Source organism: Puma concolor, chromosome B2 (genome assembly GCF_028749965.1).
Source record: "Puma concolor isolate L17-30 chromosome B2, mPumCon1.1.hap2, whole genome shotgun sequence".
NCBI lineage: Eukaryota > Metazoa > Chordata > Mammalia > Carnivora > Felidae > Puma > Puma concolor.
The window spans coordinates 99,348,436-99,369,977 of NC_141671.1; the positions used below are offsets into that span (position 1 = coordinate 99,348,436).

The following is a 21,542-nucleotide window of genomic DNA, read 5'->3' on the forward strand; positions in this document are numbered from 1 at the left end:
GTTATTATTGGCCTTTTGGTAGTGTTAATATAATATTTATTTTACTAGGGAGCTGGACGGGAATTATTGCTGCTTAAAATCAAGAATACATGTGCTCTTGAATTTGAGGAATTTAAAAATTATGTTTTGGTAGCATTCAGATTACATTTCCGGAATATATTCTTCATCAGCTTGGTCATTTTAACGAAGTATAGCATTTCAGTTTTGCCTGTAGTATCAAATATACTATTCTTGTTTTGTTTGAGAAATTTGGCTAGGTAGGTTGTTTTTATGTGTTTTAGTTGCTAAAATAAAAGAACAGCTTTTCCTCAGAGTTTTCTGTAGGGTCTTCACTGTATTGACTTTGAATGATTATGTTTCTTATTACATCATTTATGAATCTGAAGGTATACAATACTGAAGGAAACTGATTTAAAAAAAAATGTTATTTCTTTCTGTCCCTTTCAGGGACACTGGATGGATGTTTTACTAATATGGTCTTAAAAACAAAACAAAAAAAAAGAATTCTGATGAGCAGAATATCATGCAAAATTCTCCTCTGTAAGCTATCAATATCATTTAAAAAATAGTTTTGACCGTTTTTGTAAAACAGAAAAGCTATTAAAAACTGCTAATAAAAAATAGGTGCTTATTTTTGTGCTAATACTAATTACTGATAATGCATGCTTATGTTTGTCACTCATTACATGGCACTGTACCAATCAGTGGGTGACTGAGACTCGAGCACTTACATATGTAAATTAACCATTAGATTTTCTTTTTTTCCTTTTTTACTTAAGTGAGTCATAATGGAAAGCAACTCTAGGTCATAAAAAATCTTTTCTCTTTAATGCTAATGAAATGTCTCCCCTCTCTGTATTAGCAGACTACCCTTATTGGTAATCTGTAGCCTTCTCTTTTGTTCCTGGTGGTAATGAAATGCTGGGTGCTAAAAAAGCCCGCTCTCCAAGAATGTGTGGCCAATTGTCTTCTGTTCACTTATACTGTAAAATTACTGTTCCCCAGCAAAGCTGAACAAGTGCGGGGACAAGATCAAAAGAGTATACATTGGCACCCGGCTACACCAAGTGACTCCTGCTTTATTAATTAGCCATAGCTTCTCCAAGTTAATTTACTCTGATAGAGCAAAAACATTTCGTAATACAAAAACAACAAATGATAATTCAACCACGAGTCTTTAATAGTTTGCTTTCTTCAACTTCCAATTTAAATCTTTGCAGTATGTTATAAGCTAAATGTCTCTTCACTTTTCTGAACCTTAGCGCACAAAAGCTGTTTTTAATTTTTTTCAACAACATTAGTGAGATAGTCGAAGGACAATTTTTATTTTCTAAAATTGGTAACTTTTAATTGATATCATTCTTTTTAAAAGTCAGTGTATTGGGAATCTAGTTTAAAAGTGCACTTGCTTCTGAAATTTGCAAGCTTGTTTGTTCTCTCATCAGAAATGCCACTGGTGTTTAAGCATTTGAAAGGGGCCTTCTCTGTGAGTATTTTTGCGGAAGCAAAATTTGACAGTGAACCTAAGCTCCAAATTTAATAATATTAGTTTCTTCTTAAATAATTAAATACTACTTTTCATTTTAGTCACCACTTTGTAAGTTCCTGAAGTCTTTTTAATTTAAGGAGTCTCCAGTAGTTTTTTAGCTAATGTTTTAAAGTTAGAGCTTGAGACAGCAAAAAAAGATCTGTGGGCACAGCCCCATTTTCTGGTTTGTTTTTGTTTTTGTTCAGGTGGGAAGGAAATAATGTAACGTTTGTGTAAGATAATCACCTGAAAAGAGAAAAGAGATGGAGCCCTGTGTAGCCCAGGTGGTTGTTGTCAGTTAGTTGGTAACTTTCAGTATTTTGATCTAATTTGAAAGAATTCCCCCAGTTTCTATGCTCTAACATGGTTTAAAAAAAAGAATGTGATATTTATTGTGTGATTTATTTTGTGAATATAAAACAAATTTTATTATCTAAAATGCCATTAAAGAAAGATCAAAATAGCTTTACTTAAGAAGTATCTAAAACCCATTTTATTATATTTATAAGGGAAGGTAACAATGATTAATATCTACCTTCACTGTACATTTGTTTTTGAACTCAACTGCCTTCCCTCCTTAATTTCTGTATTTCTTTGTGATTTTAAAAAGCTTTTTAAAAAGTTATTAAGCTTACTTGTTAATTGTGGATTTTAAAAAATAATTTTAGAAAAGGTAGCTCTATGTATCTCTAACTTAGGTGGAACAGTTTTATCTATATTATGCATTTCTGCTTTTGTCAGAAGGAATTTTTTAAAGCCCTGTATTAACCATTCTTGTAAGGTTTTTATTTTTTTCCTTTTTAATAGAAGGAATATTTGTGTTTGCGAAGGTTAGCAGAGGCTGGCTGTGCTGGAAGTGACTGCAGTGCCTTTTGATTATTCATGGACAGTAATAGAAGGCACTTAAAAAGAACAATGAAATTGCTTATTTTTGTGATGGGCCATCTGTTGAATTGTTTTGTGCAACAATTGCACAATAGTATCTATGTCATATCATTCTATTTTCAACAGCAGCTGATTATGTCTCACTGGCTATTTGTCCTTATTTCTAAAGTCCCATGACCATTTAAAGTCACCTTTTCAGGGACCTTTGCCAGAAAGGTATTAGAAATCTCAATCAGCTGTTTATTATTCCTTTTTTTCTTTTTTCTTTCTCTCTTTCTTCTTTTTTTTTTTTTTTTTTGGTGGGAAGGGGGCGGTGGATGGGGTCTGTGATGGGAGCAGGAGGAGGGATTTGGTCATGTTAGCTCTAATTAATTAGACTTCCTAAATGTTTAGGACAATTATCTATGCTTTCCACCTGTAGTTTATAAAAGAAGTTAACACAGAACCATTTGATGATTTGGGTAGAAATGATAGGCTTGCAAAAAAGAGTCAAGTTTAAAAGACTACTATACACTCTTTTATGGTTTTAATTATCTGCTCTTTTCTTCATGGTGATAATTAGAATTTTTCTCTTGGAATTCACTTCCATCCTTAAAAAAAAAAAAAAAAAAAAAAGAAGATGAACCATTAGCAAATTTGTTAGAGCAGAAGTGAGTATAAAATAAAACAAATGTGTTGTTGTCCATAGGTCACTGACATTGCTGATGCCATGATTCTGAAACAGCTTTTTGAAAATCTGTTCAAAAATGGGGTCGTCGTTGTGGCAACATCCAACAGGCCACCGGAAGGTAAAAACAAACATTGTGCTAGTCTCATCCAATTAGGTGGAAAATAACAAGCTTTGAAAAATCCATAATTTTATACTCATTTTATTGTGTTAATAGAATCTGATGACTTTGCTTATCATTCATTTTATGACAGACAATCTAAAAAATCAGTTGGTATTTGTGTCTGAAAAATGGTTATATTCTTCGCAAGTTAAACCCATGTCATCCCCTGTGTTTGATGCACTTGCTGTTTTTCTCTGAGTATTAGATATATCATATATTTGTATCAAAAAATGATGCCGGGAGGTGCCTGGGTGGGTCAGTCAGTTAAGCATCCCATGCTTAGACCCTTGATTTTGGCTCAGGTCATGATCTCACAGTTTTGAGCCCCATGTCGGGCACAAGCCCCCATGTGGAACCTGCTTGCGATTCTCTCTCTCCCTCTTTTTGTGCACTCTCTATCTCTTTCTCTCAAAAATAAATAAATAAACATTAAGGAAAAAAAATGATGCCTGCAGGAAGGCTAGGTTTGAGGACCCAGAGGGGGCCTTGCAGGACCAGCCAAGAGGATCCTTGACTTTACGCAGGGTAGAAATCAAATACAAAACACCAGAAAGTGAGAACAGGGTTTACTGAAGATACAGAGGGAGCAGATGCAGATGGAGCATCTGGGAGACTTGGGAAGGAAAGGAGCATGAGTCTTGTCTTGGTTCAGGGCTTGGGGGTTTAATTAAGGATTGTGGTCTGCTGTATGTGTCCTTTCAGGCATCCAAGAACTGGTTAGAACAAAGATAAGGGCCCAGGTGTTAGTACTTGGAGCCAGCGGGCCTTGGCATTGAGATGTCTAGTGCTGGTGGTCTGGAATATTCATATGACAGCTTCATTGGTCATTCTCACCTGGTCCTTCCTTAGATGTAATCTCTACTGAAGAAATCATTAACTAACTCCCTGCCCCTTACAAGGAGGAATTACAGCTGTCTGCATTCTGTGGACTGTATAAAGTGGGGTGTGGGTCCTAGAAAGAACAGAAGCAGGAAAAGGAGCAAAAAGCAGATTTTTATGGAGTTCTTCAGTTTCTCTGTTTCAAAAATACAAGGCTTTCTAATTGCTTTTTAGGGGCTGTAAAAGAAGCTCAATGAAATGAAAGAGAAAACTCCTAATTGAGTCTTAGAAAAAGAATTGAATCTCGCTTGCATAAGTAGTTTCTAATACTTAATTTTATTCCTAAAAAACCACTTGTGGCTTATTTGAACATTATTTAAGGATTAAAATACAAGTAATATCTAGATAAAAACAAGTTTAAAATGTTTTATCTTTCCGTGATGTGGTCAGTTGAAGGCCAGAGGAACAAAAACCAATATTTAATGCCTTCTTTAAAAAAATATTTTTTTTAATGTTTATTTACTTTTGAGAGATAGAGACAGAGTGTGAGCAGGCAAGGGGCAGAGAGAGAGGGAGACACAGAATCTGAAGCAGGCTCCAGGCTCTGAGCTGTCAGCACAGAGCCCGATGTGGGGCTTGAACTCACGAACCACGAGATCATGACCTGAGCTGAAGTCAGAAGCTCAACTGACTGAGCCATCCAGGCGCCCCTAATGCATTCTTAATGTTAACATCTTTCTACCCTGGAATGCTCTACCGCCTGGAATTCCCTGCATGGCTAATTCCTTACCTTTTTCAGGTCTTTACTCAAAAGTTATTTTGCCAAAGAACTGTAGACTTATCTTTCTATTTGAATCTACAACCCATCCCTTTTTTTCTTACCTTGCTTCTCCTTTCCTCCTTTATTTTCTTCCTTGTGGTTTATTGTCTGTCCTCTTCCAGGATGCAAAGCGTTCATGAAGGCAGTGACTTTTATCTCTTCTGTTCATGGATATATACTGAACAACCAAAACAGTGCCTAGCTGATCTCAATAGTCTTAGAGTGAATGTTGAATGAATGCATGTTTTTAAAGGTTATCCCTGGCTGCAATACTGAGAATGGATTGTGGGGGTGAGATTTCAAAGTTGGAAATAAGGAGACCGTTGATGATATCATTGCTGTAATCCTGAGGGGAGATAATGGAGCAGTGAGGGTGGTGAGAGTAGTCAGAGTTTGGATATATTTTGTAAGCAGAGCCAAGAGGATTTACTAATGGGATGAATATATGGTATTAAAAAAAGAGAAAGGGATAAAGAATGACTCAAAGGTTTTGGCTTGAGCAATTAAAAGGATGAAGTTGATGTTTCCTGAGATGGAGAGGACTATAGGAGAAGCAGATTTGGGTAGGGAGGGGAAAGTACTGAGGCAGATGCATATCAGAGTTTGGATTTTAATGGAAAAGTTTAGATTGGAGATGAAAGTTTGGGAGTTCATTGGTCCTAAAGGAAGCTGGTCAGAGCAGCCAGTGAGGTAAGAGGAGAACCAACAGAGTATCAAGTGAAGAAAAGGAAAATGGTACAAAAGGATGGATGGCCACTTTTGTTAAATGCTGCTAGGAGGTGAAGGGGAGGTTGAGAATTGACCATTGGAATTAGTAACATGGAGTTTATTGGTGGATCTGAAAAGAGCAATGTAATAGTGATAGTGTGAGTTTTTTCCTTAATAAGCCATGTCATGTGGATGACTTATATTGAGTTTATAATCTGTTGTTACCTAGATCTTACTTTGTGAGCTGCTGTCAAGCTAGGTGTCTCTCATTCTGTGTTTGTGTAGTTGATTTCTTTTTTCTTCCTATTACATTTCAGCTTATTAGTCTGTCTGCATTGTTCTATTTTATGATTTATGTTTGATTATATTTGATTTATGTTTGTATCTTTTTGAAGTGTGGTTCTAACAGATTAGTTTTAGCTATCCCTACTAACTATGACGTTTATAAAATGGTAATCGTGCTGCTATATCTTCAGCCATTCATTAATTAAAACGTAACCAAGTTTAGACCCTCATAGCATACCATTAGAGGCCTTATTTTAGGGAGACATCAGTTAATTAATACTATCAAATCCAGTTATTCAAACAACTGTAGTTATACCTCATCTATTATATTCTAAGAGAATTATGAATGATTCAGATGCACTTATTAAAATATCTATAATACTGTTATAGATAGCATTCTTTTTTTTTTAATTAAAAAAAAATTTTTTTTTAATGTTTATTTATTTTTGAGACAGAGAGAGACAGAGCATGAGCGGGAGAGGGTCAGAGAGAGAGAGGGAGACACAGAATCTGAAACAGGCTCCGGGCTCTGAGCTGTCAGCACAGAGCCCGACGCAGGGCTTGAACTCACAGACAGCGAGATCATGACCTGAGCCGAAGTCAGCTGCCTAATCAACTGAGCCACCCAGGTACCCCTTAATTTTTTTTTTTTTAATGTTTACTTATTTTAGAGAGAGACAGAGACAGAATGTGAGTGGGTTAGGGGCAGAGAGAGAGGGAGACACAGAATCTGAAGCAGGCTCCAGGCTCTGAGCTGTCAACACAGAGTCCGTTGTGGGGCTTGAACTCATGAGCTGTGGGATCATGACCTGAGCTGAAGTCAGACACTCAACCAACTGAGCCACCCAGGCACCCCAGCATTCTTGTGATTTACTAGGGTGATAACGCTATGAGACACAGCAGTGAGTGTTTTCATATTAGATCATCTGTGAAGACTCTCCTTTAGCTGACTGGTGACTTAACTGTGTCATCAGTATTGCCTTTAAACATTCAGTGACAAGCTATAAATAGCAAGGTGGTAGAACAAGCTTGGAACACTGCCCCTGCCACCAGCACCAGTAAAGACTGCCGAACGGATGATTGCAGTTTGCTGCTCAATTGGCAGTGGTAAACTGAGGAAGGACAGCCACAGGGAAAGGTTAAGGAGCATTCTGGAACTCAAAGCTTTGTAGGAGTGAGCAAAGTTACAGGCCCACCAAGGTAGCATACAGAAATCCAAAGTGGAACCACTTTTCCAGAGAAGACTGAAAGTTCAAGATGTGGAATTACAAAAATTGGGCATTAGCCTCAAACGTGAAGCCTTTTCTAAATATGATCCATTGAAGGGACACTGTCATACACTGTTTTTTGTTTTTTGGGTTTTTTTGCCATGGCAGACAATCATCATAAATGGCTTAATATTTTATTATAAAGAAGATGACATATACGTATGTACCAGGAAAATATAAAAGTATAGGACAAAGAATAAATAGGTCACTGGTTGCCAGAGGCTACAGTGGGAAGGTGTTTGACTGCAAAGGGGCAACATAAGAGAATTTTTTTGGGTGTTTTGTATCCTGGTCATGGTTGTAGTTACTTGTATTCAAACTAATAGAACTGTAGATGAAAAAAGTTAATTAAGATTAAAAACAAATCACATGGATAAGAAATGGCAGAAAAGAGGTTAGAACCTAGGTTTTGTGACTCTTTACACATTATCCTCTATCATTTCTCCTTGTTGGTCATCACTGATCTTTGTCTACCCTGTCCTAGATAAAGTGTGTCCTCTTTTCCAACCATCAAAATGCATTCAACTTTTTCTTTAGGTCACAGCTTTTCATCTAGAGCCTCCAGATAGGTTGTTGTTATTATTATTATTATTATTATTATTATTTATTTATTTTTTAAATAGCATCTACTTATTCTTCGAGTGTTATAAGAGGTGGGGGAAGAATCTTCTTATCAGAGGGTTGAGGCAAAGCCCAATGGCTGGAGAGAGAATGACCCGTTTGAGGAATTGGAAGGTAGCCAGTGTGGCTGGAGTACAGTGAAGGAAGGAAAGTAGGATGCAGTGAAGTACATATAACATGAATCTGGAGAAGTGACAGACCTTATAAAATAAAAATAAGGATTTTGGATTTTATTCTAAGAGAAATGGGAAGACATTGGAGTACTTTCAGTAGGGACTGACAAGAACAGAGTTGGACTATCACTGGGTATAGTGTGGAGAATGGGTTGTGGAGTGGAGTGCAGTGATGCGGTGGACTCAGTGAAGACATGTTAGGAAGCTCTTGCAGCACACTGGATAAGAAATGGTGTTAGTTTGGCATAAGACAGTTATTGTCACCTAGGGGGATATTGGCAGTGTTCGGGACATTTTTGGTTGTCACAACCAGGCAGGGTGGCAATAAGTGCTGCTATTGGCCTCTAGTAGAATTCTTGGTGGAAGCCAAGAATTCTGTCAAAATATCCTATAATGTGCAGAGCTACCCCTCACAACAAGGAATTATCTAACCAAAAATGTCTATAGTTCTGAGTTTCAGATACTCTGATATATGGTGATACCAATGGATATGGAGAGGATAGATCTGAAAGATATTCCAGAATTAAAATGGATAGTACCTGGTTATAGAGTGGTCACTGAGGAAAACGTAAAGGAGGATTTAGAAATTGTTTTAGGGGCGCCTGGGTGGCGCAGTCGGTTAAGCGTCCGACTTCAGCCAGGTCACGATCTCGCGGTCCGTGAGTTCGAGCCTCGCATCGGGCTCTGGGCTGATGGCTCAGAGCCTGGAGCCTGTTTCTGATTCTGTGTCTCCCTCTCTCTCTGCTCCTCCCCCGTTCATGCTCTGTCTCTCTCTGTCCCAAAAATAAATAAACGTTGAAAAAAAAAAAAAAAAAGAAATTGTTTTAAAATTTTAGGCTTGTACAATTAGGTGGTGATGCCTGTCATTCAATAAAGACAGAAAAGTCTGGAGGTTAAAGGTCCTGAAGATAGTGCTCAGTGGAGAAAAACCTATTTTTTCCCTTCATTAACTTTTTAGCATCTCTGTTTAATTTTCTTCTACTTCATTCATCTCATTCCCTCCATTTCTAGTTGTGAAAACATAAACTTCATGAACAAGAATGGGGATTATTGTTGTTGAGGGAAACTGCTATCATACCCTAATTTTTTAACAGCTTATAACTTGTCAATTAATAGACAAACTAATTTTAATGGAAAATGAGCAGAAACATTTAATAAGCAATTAATAATTTTAATGAAAAATAATTGATAGCCAAGTGAAAGCAACACTAGAATTTAGGAACCTAAGAGAGAAAAATTGTGTAGAAGAGAAAAAAAGGAAGTAATATTTGAGGGGAGTGAAGGGAATAAGGTACCAAAGAGTGACTGCCTGTATGTTACTTTTTTCTAGTCCTAAATTTGAATTCCTCTCTTGCTTGGGTCCAAGGTCTCACTCTTTATACCCCTGGTAGTTGCTAAAACCCCAAACCAGCATCAGTTCATGATTAGTACTTTAGCTTTTAGCCTCCTGTTTTTTTTGCTGGTCTGTAGGGATTTTCCCACCTTCTTGCAAGCTTAAAATATGTTTAGTATATTATATTTTTAATTTTTTAAAGTTACCTGTTTTGAAAGAGACAGAGCGAGTGGGGGAGGGACTTCGAGAGAGGGAGAGAGATAATCCCAAGCAGGCTCTGTGCTGTCAGTGCAGATCCCAACATGGGGCTCAAACTCACAGCTGTGAGATCATGACCTGAGCTAATATCAAGAGTCGGACGCTTAACCTACTGAACCACCCAGGCGCCCCTATATTTTAGTATATTTTAAGCAACAGTTGTAGTGCAACATTTGTAGTGCTACTGTTTTATATTTTCTAGGATAATCTGATTAAGGCTTTTGAGAGAGAATCTTGGATCAAATCTATAGGAATAGGAAATTGCTAGAAAATTTTCAGATAAAACATATCTAGAGATAGTTTTTATTTAATTTCTTATTTTTATAAAACCCCAATTAAATGGTTTATTCATCATTTTTGTCATTTAGGGAAATACTTTATATGGCCCATATACAAATAGACATAGTTTACTTATCAAAGATTATGCTGTCAGGTCATTAGAAGAGCCAAAAACAAAAATGCACAATTAAAATTTCATATATATGCTACTCAATTTTTAGGTTCTGAAATAGAATGTCATTAATTATATGATATTCTAGTAGAGAAAAAAAAATATTTAAGAGCATGGAGAGCCTAACAACAAATTGATAATAGACAAGTAGGTTACATTAATTAAAATGTGAAATTAATAAATTTAAGAACTTATTCAATCAAAAAACAAGAATACATTTTTATGGGGGAAATATGTAAGTTGAACTCAGCTGTGCTTCTTTGACAGTAAGACACAAAGTGGTAAAAGGAAAAAAGACATTTGGGCTCTTTCCATACTTTGGCTATTGTCGATAGTGCTGCTATAAACATTGGGGTGCATGTGTCCCTTCAAACAGCACACCTCTATCCCTTGGATAAATACCTAGTAGTGCAATTGCTAGGTTGTAGAGTAGTTCTATTTTTAATTTTTTGAGGAAACTCCATCCTGTTTTCCAGAGTGGCTGCACCAGTTTGCATTCCCACCAGCAGCGCAAAAGAGATCCTCTTTCTCCGCATCCTCACCAACATCTGTTGTTGCCTGAATTGTTAATGTTAGCCATTCTGTCAGGTGTGAGGTGGTATCTCATTGTGGTTTTGATTTGTATTTCCTGGATGATGAGTGATGCTGAGCATATTTTCATGTGTTGGTTGGCCATCTGGATGTCTTCTTTGGAGAAGTGTCTATTCATGTCTTTTGCCCATTTCTTCACTGAATTATTTGTTTTTTGGGTGTTGAGTTTGGTAAGTTCTCTATAGATTATGGATATTAACCCTTTGTCTGCTATGTCATTTGCAAATATTTTCTCCCATTCCATCGGTTGCCTTTTAGTTTTGCTGATTGTTTCCGTTGCCATGCAGAAGCTTTTTATTTTGATGAGGTCCCAATAGTTCATTTTTGCTTTGGTTTCCCTTGTCTCTGGAGATGTGTTTAGTAAGAAGTTGCTGTGACTGAGGTCAAAGAGGTTATTGCAAGCTTTCTCCTTGAGGATTTTGATGGCTTCCTGTCTTATGTTTAGGTCTTTCATCCATTTTGAGTTTATTTTTGTGTGTGGTGTAAGAAAGTGGTCCAGGTTCATTCTTCTGCATGTCACTGTCCAGTTTTCCCAGCACCATTTGCTGAAGAGACTGTCTTTATTCCATTGGATATTCTTTCCTGCTTTGTCAGATTAGTTGGCCATACATTTATGGGTCCATTTCTGGGTTCTCTATTCTGTTCCATTGATCTGAGTGTCTGTTTTTGTGCCAGTACCATACTGTCTTGATGATTACAGCTTTGTAATACATCTTGAAGTCCAAGATTGTGATGCCTCTAGCTTTGGTTTTCTTTTTCAAAATTGCTTTGGTTATTTGGGGTCTTTTCTGGTTCCATACAAATTTTACAATTGTTTGTTCTAGCTCTGTGAAGAATGCTGGTGTTATTTTGATAGGGATTGCATTGAATATGTAGATTGCTTTGTGTAGTGTTGACATTTTAACAATATTTGTTCTTCCTATCCAGGAGCATGGAATATTTTTCCTTTTTTTGTGTGTGTGTCTTCTTCAATTTCTTTCATAAACTTCTATAGTTTGCAGTGTATAGGTTTTTCACCTCTTTGGTTAGGTTTATTCCTAGGCATTTTATGGTTTTTGGTCCTATTGTAAATGGGATCAATTCCTTGATTTCTCTTTCTGTTGCTTCATTATTGGTGTATAGGAATGCAACCGATTTCTGTGCATTTATTTTATATCCTGCGACTTTGCTGAATTCATGGATAAGTTCTAGCAGTTCTTTTGTGGAATCCCTTTGGGTTTTTCATATAGAGTATCATGTCATCTGTGAAGAGTGAAAGTTCGACTGACTCCTGGCGGATTTGGATCCCTTTTATTTCTTTGTGTGGTCTGATTGCTGAGGCTAAGACTTCCAATACTATGTTGAATAACAGTGGTGAGAGTGGACATCCCTGTCTTGTTTCTGACCTTAAGGGGAAAGCTCTCAGTTTTTCCCCATTGAGGATGATATTAGTGGTGGGTCCTTCGTATATGGCTTTTATGATCTTGAGGTATGATCCTTCTATTCCTACTTTCTTGAGGGTTTTTATCAAGAAAGGATGCTGTATTTTGTCAAATGCTTTCTCTGCATCTATCATGTGGTTCCTGTCCTTTCTTTTATTGATGTGATGTATCACATTGATATTTTTGTGGATATTGAACTAGCCCTGCATCCCAGGTATAAATCCCAGTTGGTCATGGTGAATAATTTTTTAAATGTATTATTGGATCTAGTTGGCTAGTATCTTGTTGAGGATTTTTGCGTTCATGTTCATCAGGGAAATTGGTCTTTAGTTCTCTTTTTTAGTGGGGTCTCTGTCTGGTTTTGGAATCAAGGTAATGCTGGCTTCATAGAAAGATTTTGGAAGTTTTCCTTCCATTTCTATTTTTTGGAACACCTTCAAGAGAATAGGTGTTAACTCTTCCTTAAATGTTTGGCAGAATTCCTCTGGAAAGCCATCTGGCCCTGGACTCCTGTGTTTTGGGAGATTTTTTTTTTTTTTTTTTTTTTTTTTTATTTATATATGAAATTTATTGTCAAATTGGTTTCCATACAACACCCAGTGCTCATCCCAAAAGGTGCCCTCCTCAGTACCCATCACCCACCCTCTCCTCCCTCCAACCCCCCATCAACCCTTAGTTTGTTCTCAGTTCTCAACAGTCTCTTATGCTTTGGCTCTCTCCCACTCTAACCTCTTTTTTTTTTTTTTTTTTTGTTCCCCTCCCCCATGGGTTTCTCTTAAGTTTCTCAGGATCCACATAAGAGTGAAACCATATGGTATCTGTCTTTCTCTGTATGGCTTATTTCACTTAGCATCACACTCTCCAGTTCCATCCACGTTGCTACAAAAGGCCATATTTCATTTTTTCTCATTGCCACGTAGTACTCCATTGTGTATATAAACCACAATTTCTTTATCCATTCATCAGTTGATGGACATTTAGGCTCTTTCCATAATTTGGCTATTGTTGAGAGTGCTGCTATGAACATTGGGGTACAAGTGCCCCTATGCATCAGTACTCCTGTGTCCCTTGGATAAATTCCTAGCAGTGCTATTGCTGGGTCATAGGGTAGGTCTATTTTTAATTTTCTGAGGAACCTCCACACTGCTTTCCAGAGCGGCTGCACCAATTTGCATTCCCACCAACAGTGCAAGAGGGTTCCCGTTTCTCCACATCCTCTCCAGCATCTATAGTCTCCTGATTTGTTCATTTTGGCCACTCTGACTGGCGTGAGGTGATATCTGAGTGTGGTTTTGATTTGTATTTCCCTGATAAGGAGCGACGCTGAACATCTTTTCATGTGCCTGTTGGCCATCCGGATGTCTTCTTTAGAGAAGTGTCTATTCATGTTTTCTGCCCATTTCTTCACTGGGTTATTTGCTTTTCGGGTGTGGAGTTTGGTGAGCTCTTTATAGATTTTGGAGACTAGCCCTTTGTCCGATATGTCATTTGCAAATATCTTTTCCCATTCCGTTGGTTGCCTTTTAGTTTTGTTGGTTGTTTCCTTTGCTGTGCAGAAGCTTTTTATCTTCATAAGGTCCCAGTAATTCACTTTTGCTTTTAATTCCCTTGCCTTTGGGGATGTGTCGAGTAAGAGATTGCTACGGCTGAGGTCAGAGAGGTCTTTTCCTGCTTTCTCCTCTAAGGTTTTGATGGTTTCCTGTCTCACATTCAGGTCCTTTATCCATTTGGAGTTTATTTTTGTGAATGGTGTGAGAAAGTGGTCTAGTTTCAACCTTCTGCATGTTGCTGTCCAGTTCTCCCAGCACCATTTGTTGAAGAGACTGTCTTTTTTCCATTGGATGTTCTTTCCTGCTTTGTCAAAGATGAGTTGGCCGTACGTTTGTGGGTCTAGTTCTGGGGTTTCTATTCTATTCCATTGGTCTATGTGTCTGTTTTGGTGCCAATACCATGCTGTCTTGATGATGACAGCTTTGTAGTAGAGGCTAAAGTCTGGGATTGTGATGCCTCCTGCTTTGGTCTTCTTCTTCAAAATTACTTTGGCTATTCGGGGCCTTTTGTGGTTCCATATGAATTTTAGGATTGCTTGTTCTAGTTTCGAGAAGAATGCTGGTGCAATTTTGATTGGGATTGCATTGAATGTGTAGATAGCTTTGGGTAGTATTGACATTTTGACAATATTTATTCTTCCAATCCATGAGCAGGGAATGTCTTTCCATTTCTTTAAATCTTCTTCAATTACCTTCATAAGCTTTCTATAGTTTTCAGCATACAGATCCTTTACATCTTTGGTTAGATTTATTCCTAGGTATTTTATGCTTCTTGGTGCAATTGTGAATGGGATCAGTTTCTTTATTTGTCTTTCTGTTGCTTCATTGTTAGTGTATAAGAATGCAACTGATTTCTGTACATTGATTTTGTATCCTGCAACTTTGCTGAATTCATGTATCAGTTCTAGCAGACTTTTGGTGGAGTCTATCGGATTTTCCATGTATAATATCATGTCATCTGCAAAGAGCGAAAGCTTGACTTCATCTTTGCCAATTTTGACGCCTTTGATTTCCTTTTGTTGTCTGATTGCTGATGCTAGAACTTCCAGCACTATGTTAAACAACAGCGGTGAGAGTGGGCATCCCTGTCGTGTTCCTGATCTCAGGGAAAAAGCTCTCAGTTTTTCCCCGTTGAGGATGATGTTAGCTGTGGGCTTTTCATAAATGGCTTTTATGATCTTTAAGTATGTTCCTTCTATCCCGACTTTCTCAAGAGTTTTTATTAAGAAAGGGTGCTGGATTTTGTCAAAGGCCTTTTCTGCATCGATTGACAGGATCATATGGTTCTTCTCTTTTTTTTTGTTAATGTGATGTATCACGTTGATTGATTTGCGAATGTTGAACCAGCCCTGCATCCCAGGAATGAATCCCACTTGATCATGGTGAATAATTCTTTTTATATGCCGTTGAATTCGATTTGCTAGTATCTTATTGAGAATTTTTGCATCCATATTCATCAGGGATATTGGCCGGTAGTTCTCTTTTTTTACTGGGTCTCTGTCTGGTTTAGGAATCAAAGTAATACTGGCTTCATAGAATGAGTCTGGAAGTTTTCCTTCCCTTTCTATTTCTTGGAATAGCTTGAGAAGGATAGGTATTATCTCTGCTTTAAATGTCTGGTAGAACTCCCCTGGGAAGCCATCTGGTCCTGGACTCTTATTTGTTGGGAGATTTTTGATAACCGATTCAATTTCTTCGCTGGTGATGGGTCTGTTCAAGCTTTCTATTTCCTCCTGATTGAGTTTTGGAAGAGTGTGGGTGTTCAGGAATTTGTCCATTTCTTCTAGGTTGTCCAATTTGTTGGCATATAATTTTTCATAGTATTCCCTGATAATTGTTTGTATCTCTGAGGGATTGGTTGTAATAATTCCATTTTCATTCATGATTTTATCTATTTGGGTCATCTCCCTTTTCTTTTTGAGAAGCCTGGCTAGAGGTTTGTCAATTTTGTTTATTTTTTCAAAAAACCAACTCTTGGTTTCGTTGATCTGCTCTACAGTTTTTTTAGATTCTATATTGTTTATTTCTGCTCTGATCTTTATTATTTCTCTTCTTCTGCTGGGTTTAGGCTGCCTTTGCTGTTCTGCTTCTATTTCCTTTAGGTGTGCTGTTAGATTTTGTATTTGGGATTTTTCTTGTTTCTTGAGATAGGCCTGGATTGCAATGTATTTTCCTCTCAGGACTGCCTTCGCTGCGTCCCAAAGCGTTTGGATTGTTGTATTTTCATTTTCGTTTGTTTCCATATATTTTTTAATTTCTTCTCTAATTGCCTGGTTGACCCACTCATTCGTTAGTAGGGTGTTCTTTAACCTCCATGCTTTTGGAGGTTTTCCAGACTTTTTTCTGTGGTTGATTTCAAGCTTCATAGCGTTGTGGTCTGAAAGTATGCATGGTATGATTTCAATTCTTGTAAACTTATGAAGGGCTGTTTTGTGACCCAGTATATGATCTATCTTGGAGAATGTTCCATGTGCACTCGAGAAGAAAGTATATTCTGTTGCTTTGGGATGCAGAGTTCTAAATATATCTGTCAAGTCCATCTGATCCAATGTCTCATTCAGGGACCTTGTTTCTTTATTGATCGTGTGTCTAGATGATCTATCCATTTCTGTAAGTGGGGTGTTAAAGTCCCCTGCAATTACCACATTCTTATCAATAAGGTTGCTTGTGTTTATGAGTAATTGTTTTATATATTTGGGCGCTCCGGTATTCGGCGCATAGACATTTATAATTGTTAGCTCTTCCTGATGGATAGACCCTGTCACTATTATATAATGTCCTTCTTCATCTCTTGTTACAGCCTTTAATTTAAAGTCTAGTTTGTCTGATATAAGGATGGCTACTCCAGCTTTCTTTTGGCTTCCAGTAGCATGATAAATAGTTCTCCATCCCCTCACTCTCAATCTAAAGGTGTCCTCAGGTCTAAAATGAGTCTCTTGTAGACAGCAAATAGATGGGTCTTGTTTTTTTATCCATTCTGATACCCTATGTCTTTTGGTTGGCGCATTTAATCCATTTACATTCAGTGTTATTATAGAAAGATATGGGTTTAGAGTCATTGTGATGTCTGTATGTTTTATGCTTGTAGTGATGTCTCTGGTACTTTGTCTCACAGGGTCCCCCTTAGGATCTCTTGTAGGGCTGGTTTAGTGGTGACAAATTCCTTCAGTTTTTGTTTGTTTGGGAAGACCTTTATCTCTCCTTCTATTCTAAATGACAGACTTGCTGGATAAAGGATTCTCGGCTGCATATTTTTTCTGTCTAGCACACTGAAAATCTCGTGCCAATTCTTTCTGGCCTGCCAAGTTTCAAAAGAGAGATCAGTCACGAGTCTTATAGGTCTCCCTTTATATGTGAGGGCACGTTTACCCCTTGCTGCTTTCAGAATTTTCTCTTTATCCTTGTATTTTGCCAGTTTCACTATGATATGTCGTGCAGAAGATCGATTCAAGTTACGTCTGAAGGGAGTTCTCTGTGCCTCTTGGATTTCAATGCCTTTTTCCTTCCCCAGTTCAGGGAAGTTCTCAGCTATTATTTCTTCAAGTACCCCTTCAGCACCTTTCCCTCTCTCTTCCTCCTCTGGGATACCAATTATGCGTATATTATTTCTTTTTAGTGTATCACTTAGTTCTCTAATTTTCCCCTCATATTCCTGGATTTTTTTATCCCTCTTTTTCTCAGCTTCCTCTTTTTCCATAACTTTATCTTCTAGTTCACCTATTCTCTCCTCTGCCTCTTCAATCCGAGCCGTGGTGGTTTCCATTTTGTTATGCATTTCGTTTAAAGCGTTTTTCAGCTCCTCGTGACTGTTCCTTAGTCCCTTGATCTCTGTAGCAAGAGATTCTCTGCTGTCAGCTATACTGTTTTCAAGCCCAGCAATTAATTTTATGACTATTATTCTAAATTCACTTTCTGTTATATTATTTAAATCCTTTTTGATCAGCTCATTAGCTGTTGTTATTTCCTGGAGATTCTTCTGAGGGGAATTCTTCCGCTTGGTCATTTTGGATAGTCCCTGGCGTGGTGAGGACCTGCAGGGCACTTCCCCTGTGCTGTGGTGTATAACTGGAGTTGGTGGGCGGAGCCGCAGTCAGACCTGATGTCTGCTCCCAGCCCACCGCTGGGGCCACAGTCAGACTGGTGTGTGCCTTCTCTTCCCCTCTCCTAGGGGCGGGATTCACTGTGGGGTGGGGTGGTCTGTCTGGGCTACTTGCACACTGCCAGGCTTGTGATGCTGGGGATCTGGCGTCTTAGCTGGGGTGGGTAGGCAAGGTGCACAGGGGCAGGAGGGGCAGGCTTAGCTTGCTTCTCCTTAGGTGATCCACTTCAGGAGGGGCCCTGTGGCAGCAGGAGGGAGTCAGATCCGCTGCCGGAGGTTTGGCTCCGCAGAAGCGCAGAGTTGGGTGTTTGCGCGGAGCGAGCAAGTTCCCTGGCAGGAACTGGTTCTCTTTGGGATTTTGGCTGGGGGATGGGCGGGGGAGATGGCGCTGGCGAGCGCCTTTGTTCCCCACCAAACTGAGCTCTGTCGTCCGGGGGCTCAGCAGCTCTCCTTCCCTTTGTCCTCCAGCCTTCCCGCTTTCTGAGCAGAGCTGTTAACTTATGACTTCCCAGACGCTAAGTCGCGCTTGCTGTCGGAACACAGTCCGTCAGGCCCTCCGCTTTTTGCAAGCCAGACTTGGGGGCTCTGCTTGGCCGGCGAGCCGCCCCTCCGCCCCGGCTCCCTCCCGCCAGTCCGTGGAGCGCGCACCGCCTCGCCGCCCTTCCTACCCTCTTCCGTGGGCCTCTCGTCTGCGCTTGGCTCCGGCGACTCCGTTCTGCTAATCCTCTGGTGGTTTTCTGGGTTATTTAGGCACGTGTAGGTGGAATCTAAGTGATCAGCAGGACGCGCGGTGAGCCCAGCGTCCTCCTACGCCGCCATCTTCCTCAAGGTCGTTGGGAGATTTTTGATTACTAATTTGATTTCTTTACTGGTTATGGGTCTGTTCAAGTTTTCTATTTCTTCCTGTTTCAGTTTTGGTAGTTTATATGTTTCTAGGATTTGTCCATTTCTTTCAGATTGCCCATTTTATTGGCATATCATTGCTCATATGCTCTCATTATTGTTTTTCTTTCTGCTCTGTTGGTTGTGATCTCTCCTCTTTCATTCTTGATTTTATTTATTTGGGTCCTTTCCTTTTTCTTTTTGATCAGTCTGGCTACAGGTTTATCAATTTTGTTATTTCTTTCAAAGAACCAGCTTCTGGTTTCCCTAACACACTCGCATTCTGTGTCTGTCTCTCTCAAAAATGAATAAACAAACAAAAAGGTGTAAAGTTAGGTTGTGTATCTTTGACCTTTCTTCCTTCTTTAGGACGGCCTGGATGCTGTATATTTCTTTCTTATGACCGCCTTTGCTGCATCCCTGAGGTTTTGGGGCTGTGGTGTTATCATTTTCTTTGGCTTCCATGAACTTTTTAATTTCTTCTTTAACTTCTTGGTTAGCCCATTCATTCTTTAGTAGGATGGTCTTTAGTCTCCAAGTATTTGTTATCTTTCCACATTTTTTCTTGTGGTTGATTTAGAGTTCCATAGCGTTGTGGTCTGAAAATGTGTGGTATGATCTTGATCTTTTTTCTACTTGTTGAGGGCTGATTCATGTACCAGTAAGTGATCTATTCTGGAGAATGTTCCATGTGCACTGGTGAAGAATGAGTATTCTGCTTTAGGATGAAATATTCTGAATATATCTGTTAAGACCATCTGATCCAGTGTGTCGTTCAAAGCCATTGTTTCCTTGTTGATATTCTGTTTAGATTATCTGTCCATTGTTGTAAGTGGGGTGTTGAAGTCCCCTGCTATATGGTATTATTATCAAAGAGTTTCTTTATGTTTGTGATTAATTGATTTATATATTTGTGTTCTTCCACATTTGGAGCATAAATGTTCACAATTGTTAGATCTTCTTGGTGGATTGACCCCTTAGTTATGATATAATGCCCTTCTTCATCTCTTGTTGTAGTCTTTATTTTAAAATCTAGATTGTCTGATATAACTATGGCTACTCTTTTGGCGACCATTAGGATGACAGATGGTTCTCCATCCACTTATTTTCAATCTGAAGGTGTCTTTAGGTCTAAAGTGGGTCTCTTGTAAACAGCATATAGACAGATCTTGTTTTATTATCCATTCTGTTACCCTAAGTCTTTTGATTGGAGCATTTAGTCCATTGACGTGTAGAGTGAGTACGGAAAGATATGAATTTATTGCCATTATGTTGCCTGTAGATTTGGAGTTTCTGGTGGTGTTCTCTGGTCCTTTCTCGTCTTTGTTGCTTTTGGTCTTTTTTTTTTTTCCCCTCGTTTTTTCTCCCTTCAGAGAGTCCCCCTTAAAATTTCTTGCAGAGCTGATTTAGTGGTCACAAATTCCTTTAATTTTTGTTTGTCTGGGAAACTTTTTATCTCTTCTTCTATGTTGAATGATAGCCTTGCTGGATAAAGAATTCTTGGCTGCATATTTTTCTGATTCAGCACATTGAATATATCCTGCCACTCCTTTCTGGCCTGCCAAGTTTCTGTGGATAGGTCTGCTGCACACCTAATCTGTCTTCCCTTGTAGGTTAAGGACTTTTTTTTTCCTTGCTGCTTTCATGATTCTTTCTTAGCCTGAGTATTTTGTGAATTTGACTATGATATACCTTGTTGATGATTGGTTTTTGTTGAATCTAATGGGAGTCCTCTGTGCTTCCTGTATTTTGAGATCTGTGTCTTTCCCCAGGTTAGGAAAGTTTTCTGCTATGATTTGCTTACATAACTCTTCTACCCCTTTTTCTCTCTCATCATCTTCTGGGACCTCTATGATTCTGATGTTGTTCCTTTTTAATGGGTCACTGATTGCTCTAATTCTTAAATCATGCTCTTTTGTGTTAGTCTCCCTCTTTTTTTCTGCTTCATTGTTCTCCATTAAGTTTGTCCTCTGTATCGCTGATTTGCTGCTCTGCCTCATCCATCCTTGCCGCTGTGGCATCCATTTGACATTGCACCTCAGTTACAGCATTTTTTTTTTCATCCTGACTAGCTTTTATCTCTGCAGAAAGGGATTCTAATCTGTTTTCAACCCCAGCTAGTATTCTTATTATTGTGATTCTAAATTCTGTTCAGACATCTTGCTTGTATCTGTGTTGATTAAGTGCCTGACTGTCATTTCTTCCTGTTCTTTCTTTTGGGGTGAATTCCTTCATTTCATCATTTTGAAGAAAAGGAATTAATAAGGTAAAAAAACCCGTAAAATTAAAAAATTAAAAACAACACAAAAAAGTCAAATAAAGGATGCTAGATCCTAGGTGTGTTCTGGTCTGGTTGTTGAAAGGAGCTTGATAGAGAAAAAAGGGAAGGATAAGAAAAGAAAAGAAAGAAAATGGTTGAAAGTTTGAAAAAACGAATACAATGAAATAGAATAAAATGAAAGTTGGAAGTAAAAAAATAGAATTTGAAAAATTTACAAAAAAGTAAAAAGTGTAGGAAAAATGTAAAGAAAAATATTTTTAATAGAAATGGAAAATAAAAATAAATTTTTTTCTCATTCTATATTCAAGAAATAGAAAAGAAAAAAAAATTGAATAGATGGACCAGCAAACAGAGTGAGGTATGATTGAAATTACCTTGGTTTCCCCTAGAAGTCGAACTATGAGGCACTTTATAGTCTGTAAACTAAGCAGGCGGAGAGACTTGTGTTGTTCCTGGAGAGTGAGGTTGGTCCAGCTGGGCGGGGCTTAGTGTAACGGCTCCGTTCTCCACTAGATGGCGATGCTTAGCCTACTGGGATGGATTGTTGTGGTGCTTGTAGGTGTGTATGCACATGCGTGGGAAGGGTGAACATCGGGTCACTCAGCTATCCAGTCTCTAGTGTTGGAACTGTGTCCTCCCCGACCAGCAGTTGCACACCCCTCCTTTGTCTCTGGCTTTTGTCCACTCCCTGCTTTTACGCTGTCTGTGACCAAGCCATCAGGTTGCCAGGTGGCACCTC

The 21,542-nt window shown here is 38.6% G+C and overlaps 1 protein-coding gene across 2 annotated transcripts in view; it reads left to right on the plus strand.

The window, feature by feature from the left end:
• Positions 1-21,542, plus strand: part of AFG1L (AFG1 like ATPase) — a 208,482-nt gene that overhangs the window by 78,026 nt on the left and 108,914 nt on the right. For both annotated transcript variants that reach the window (XM_086707541.1, XM_025925758.2), the window contains exon 7: positions 3,102-3,201. In XM_086707541.1, the coding sequence (XP_086563667.1) occupies positions 3,102-3,201 (100 nt within the window). The remainder of the gene's footprint in view (positions 1-3,101; positions 3,202-21,542) is intronic.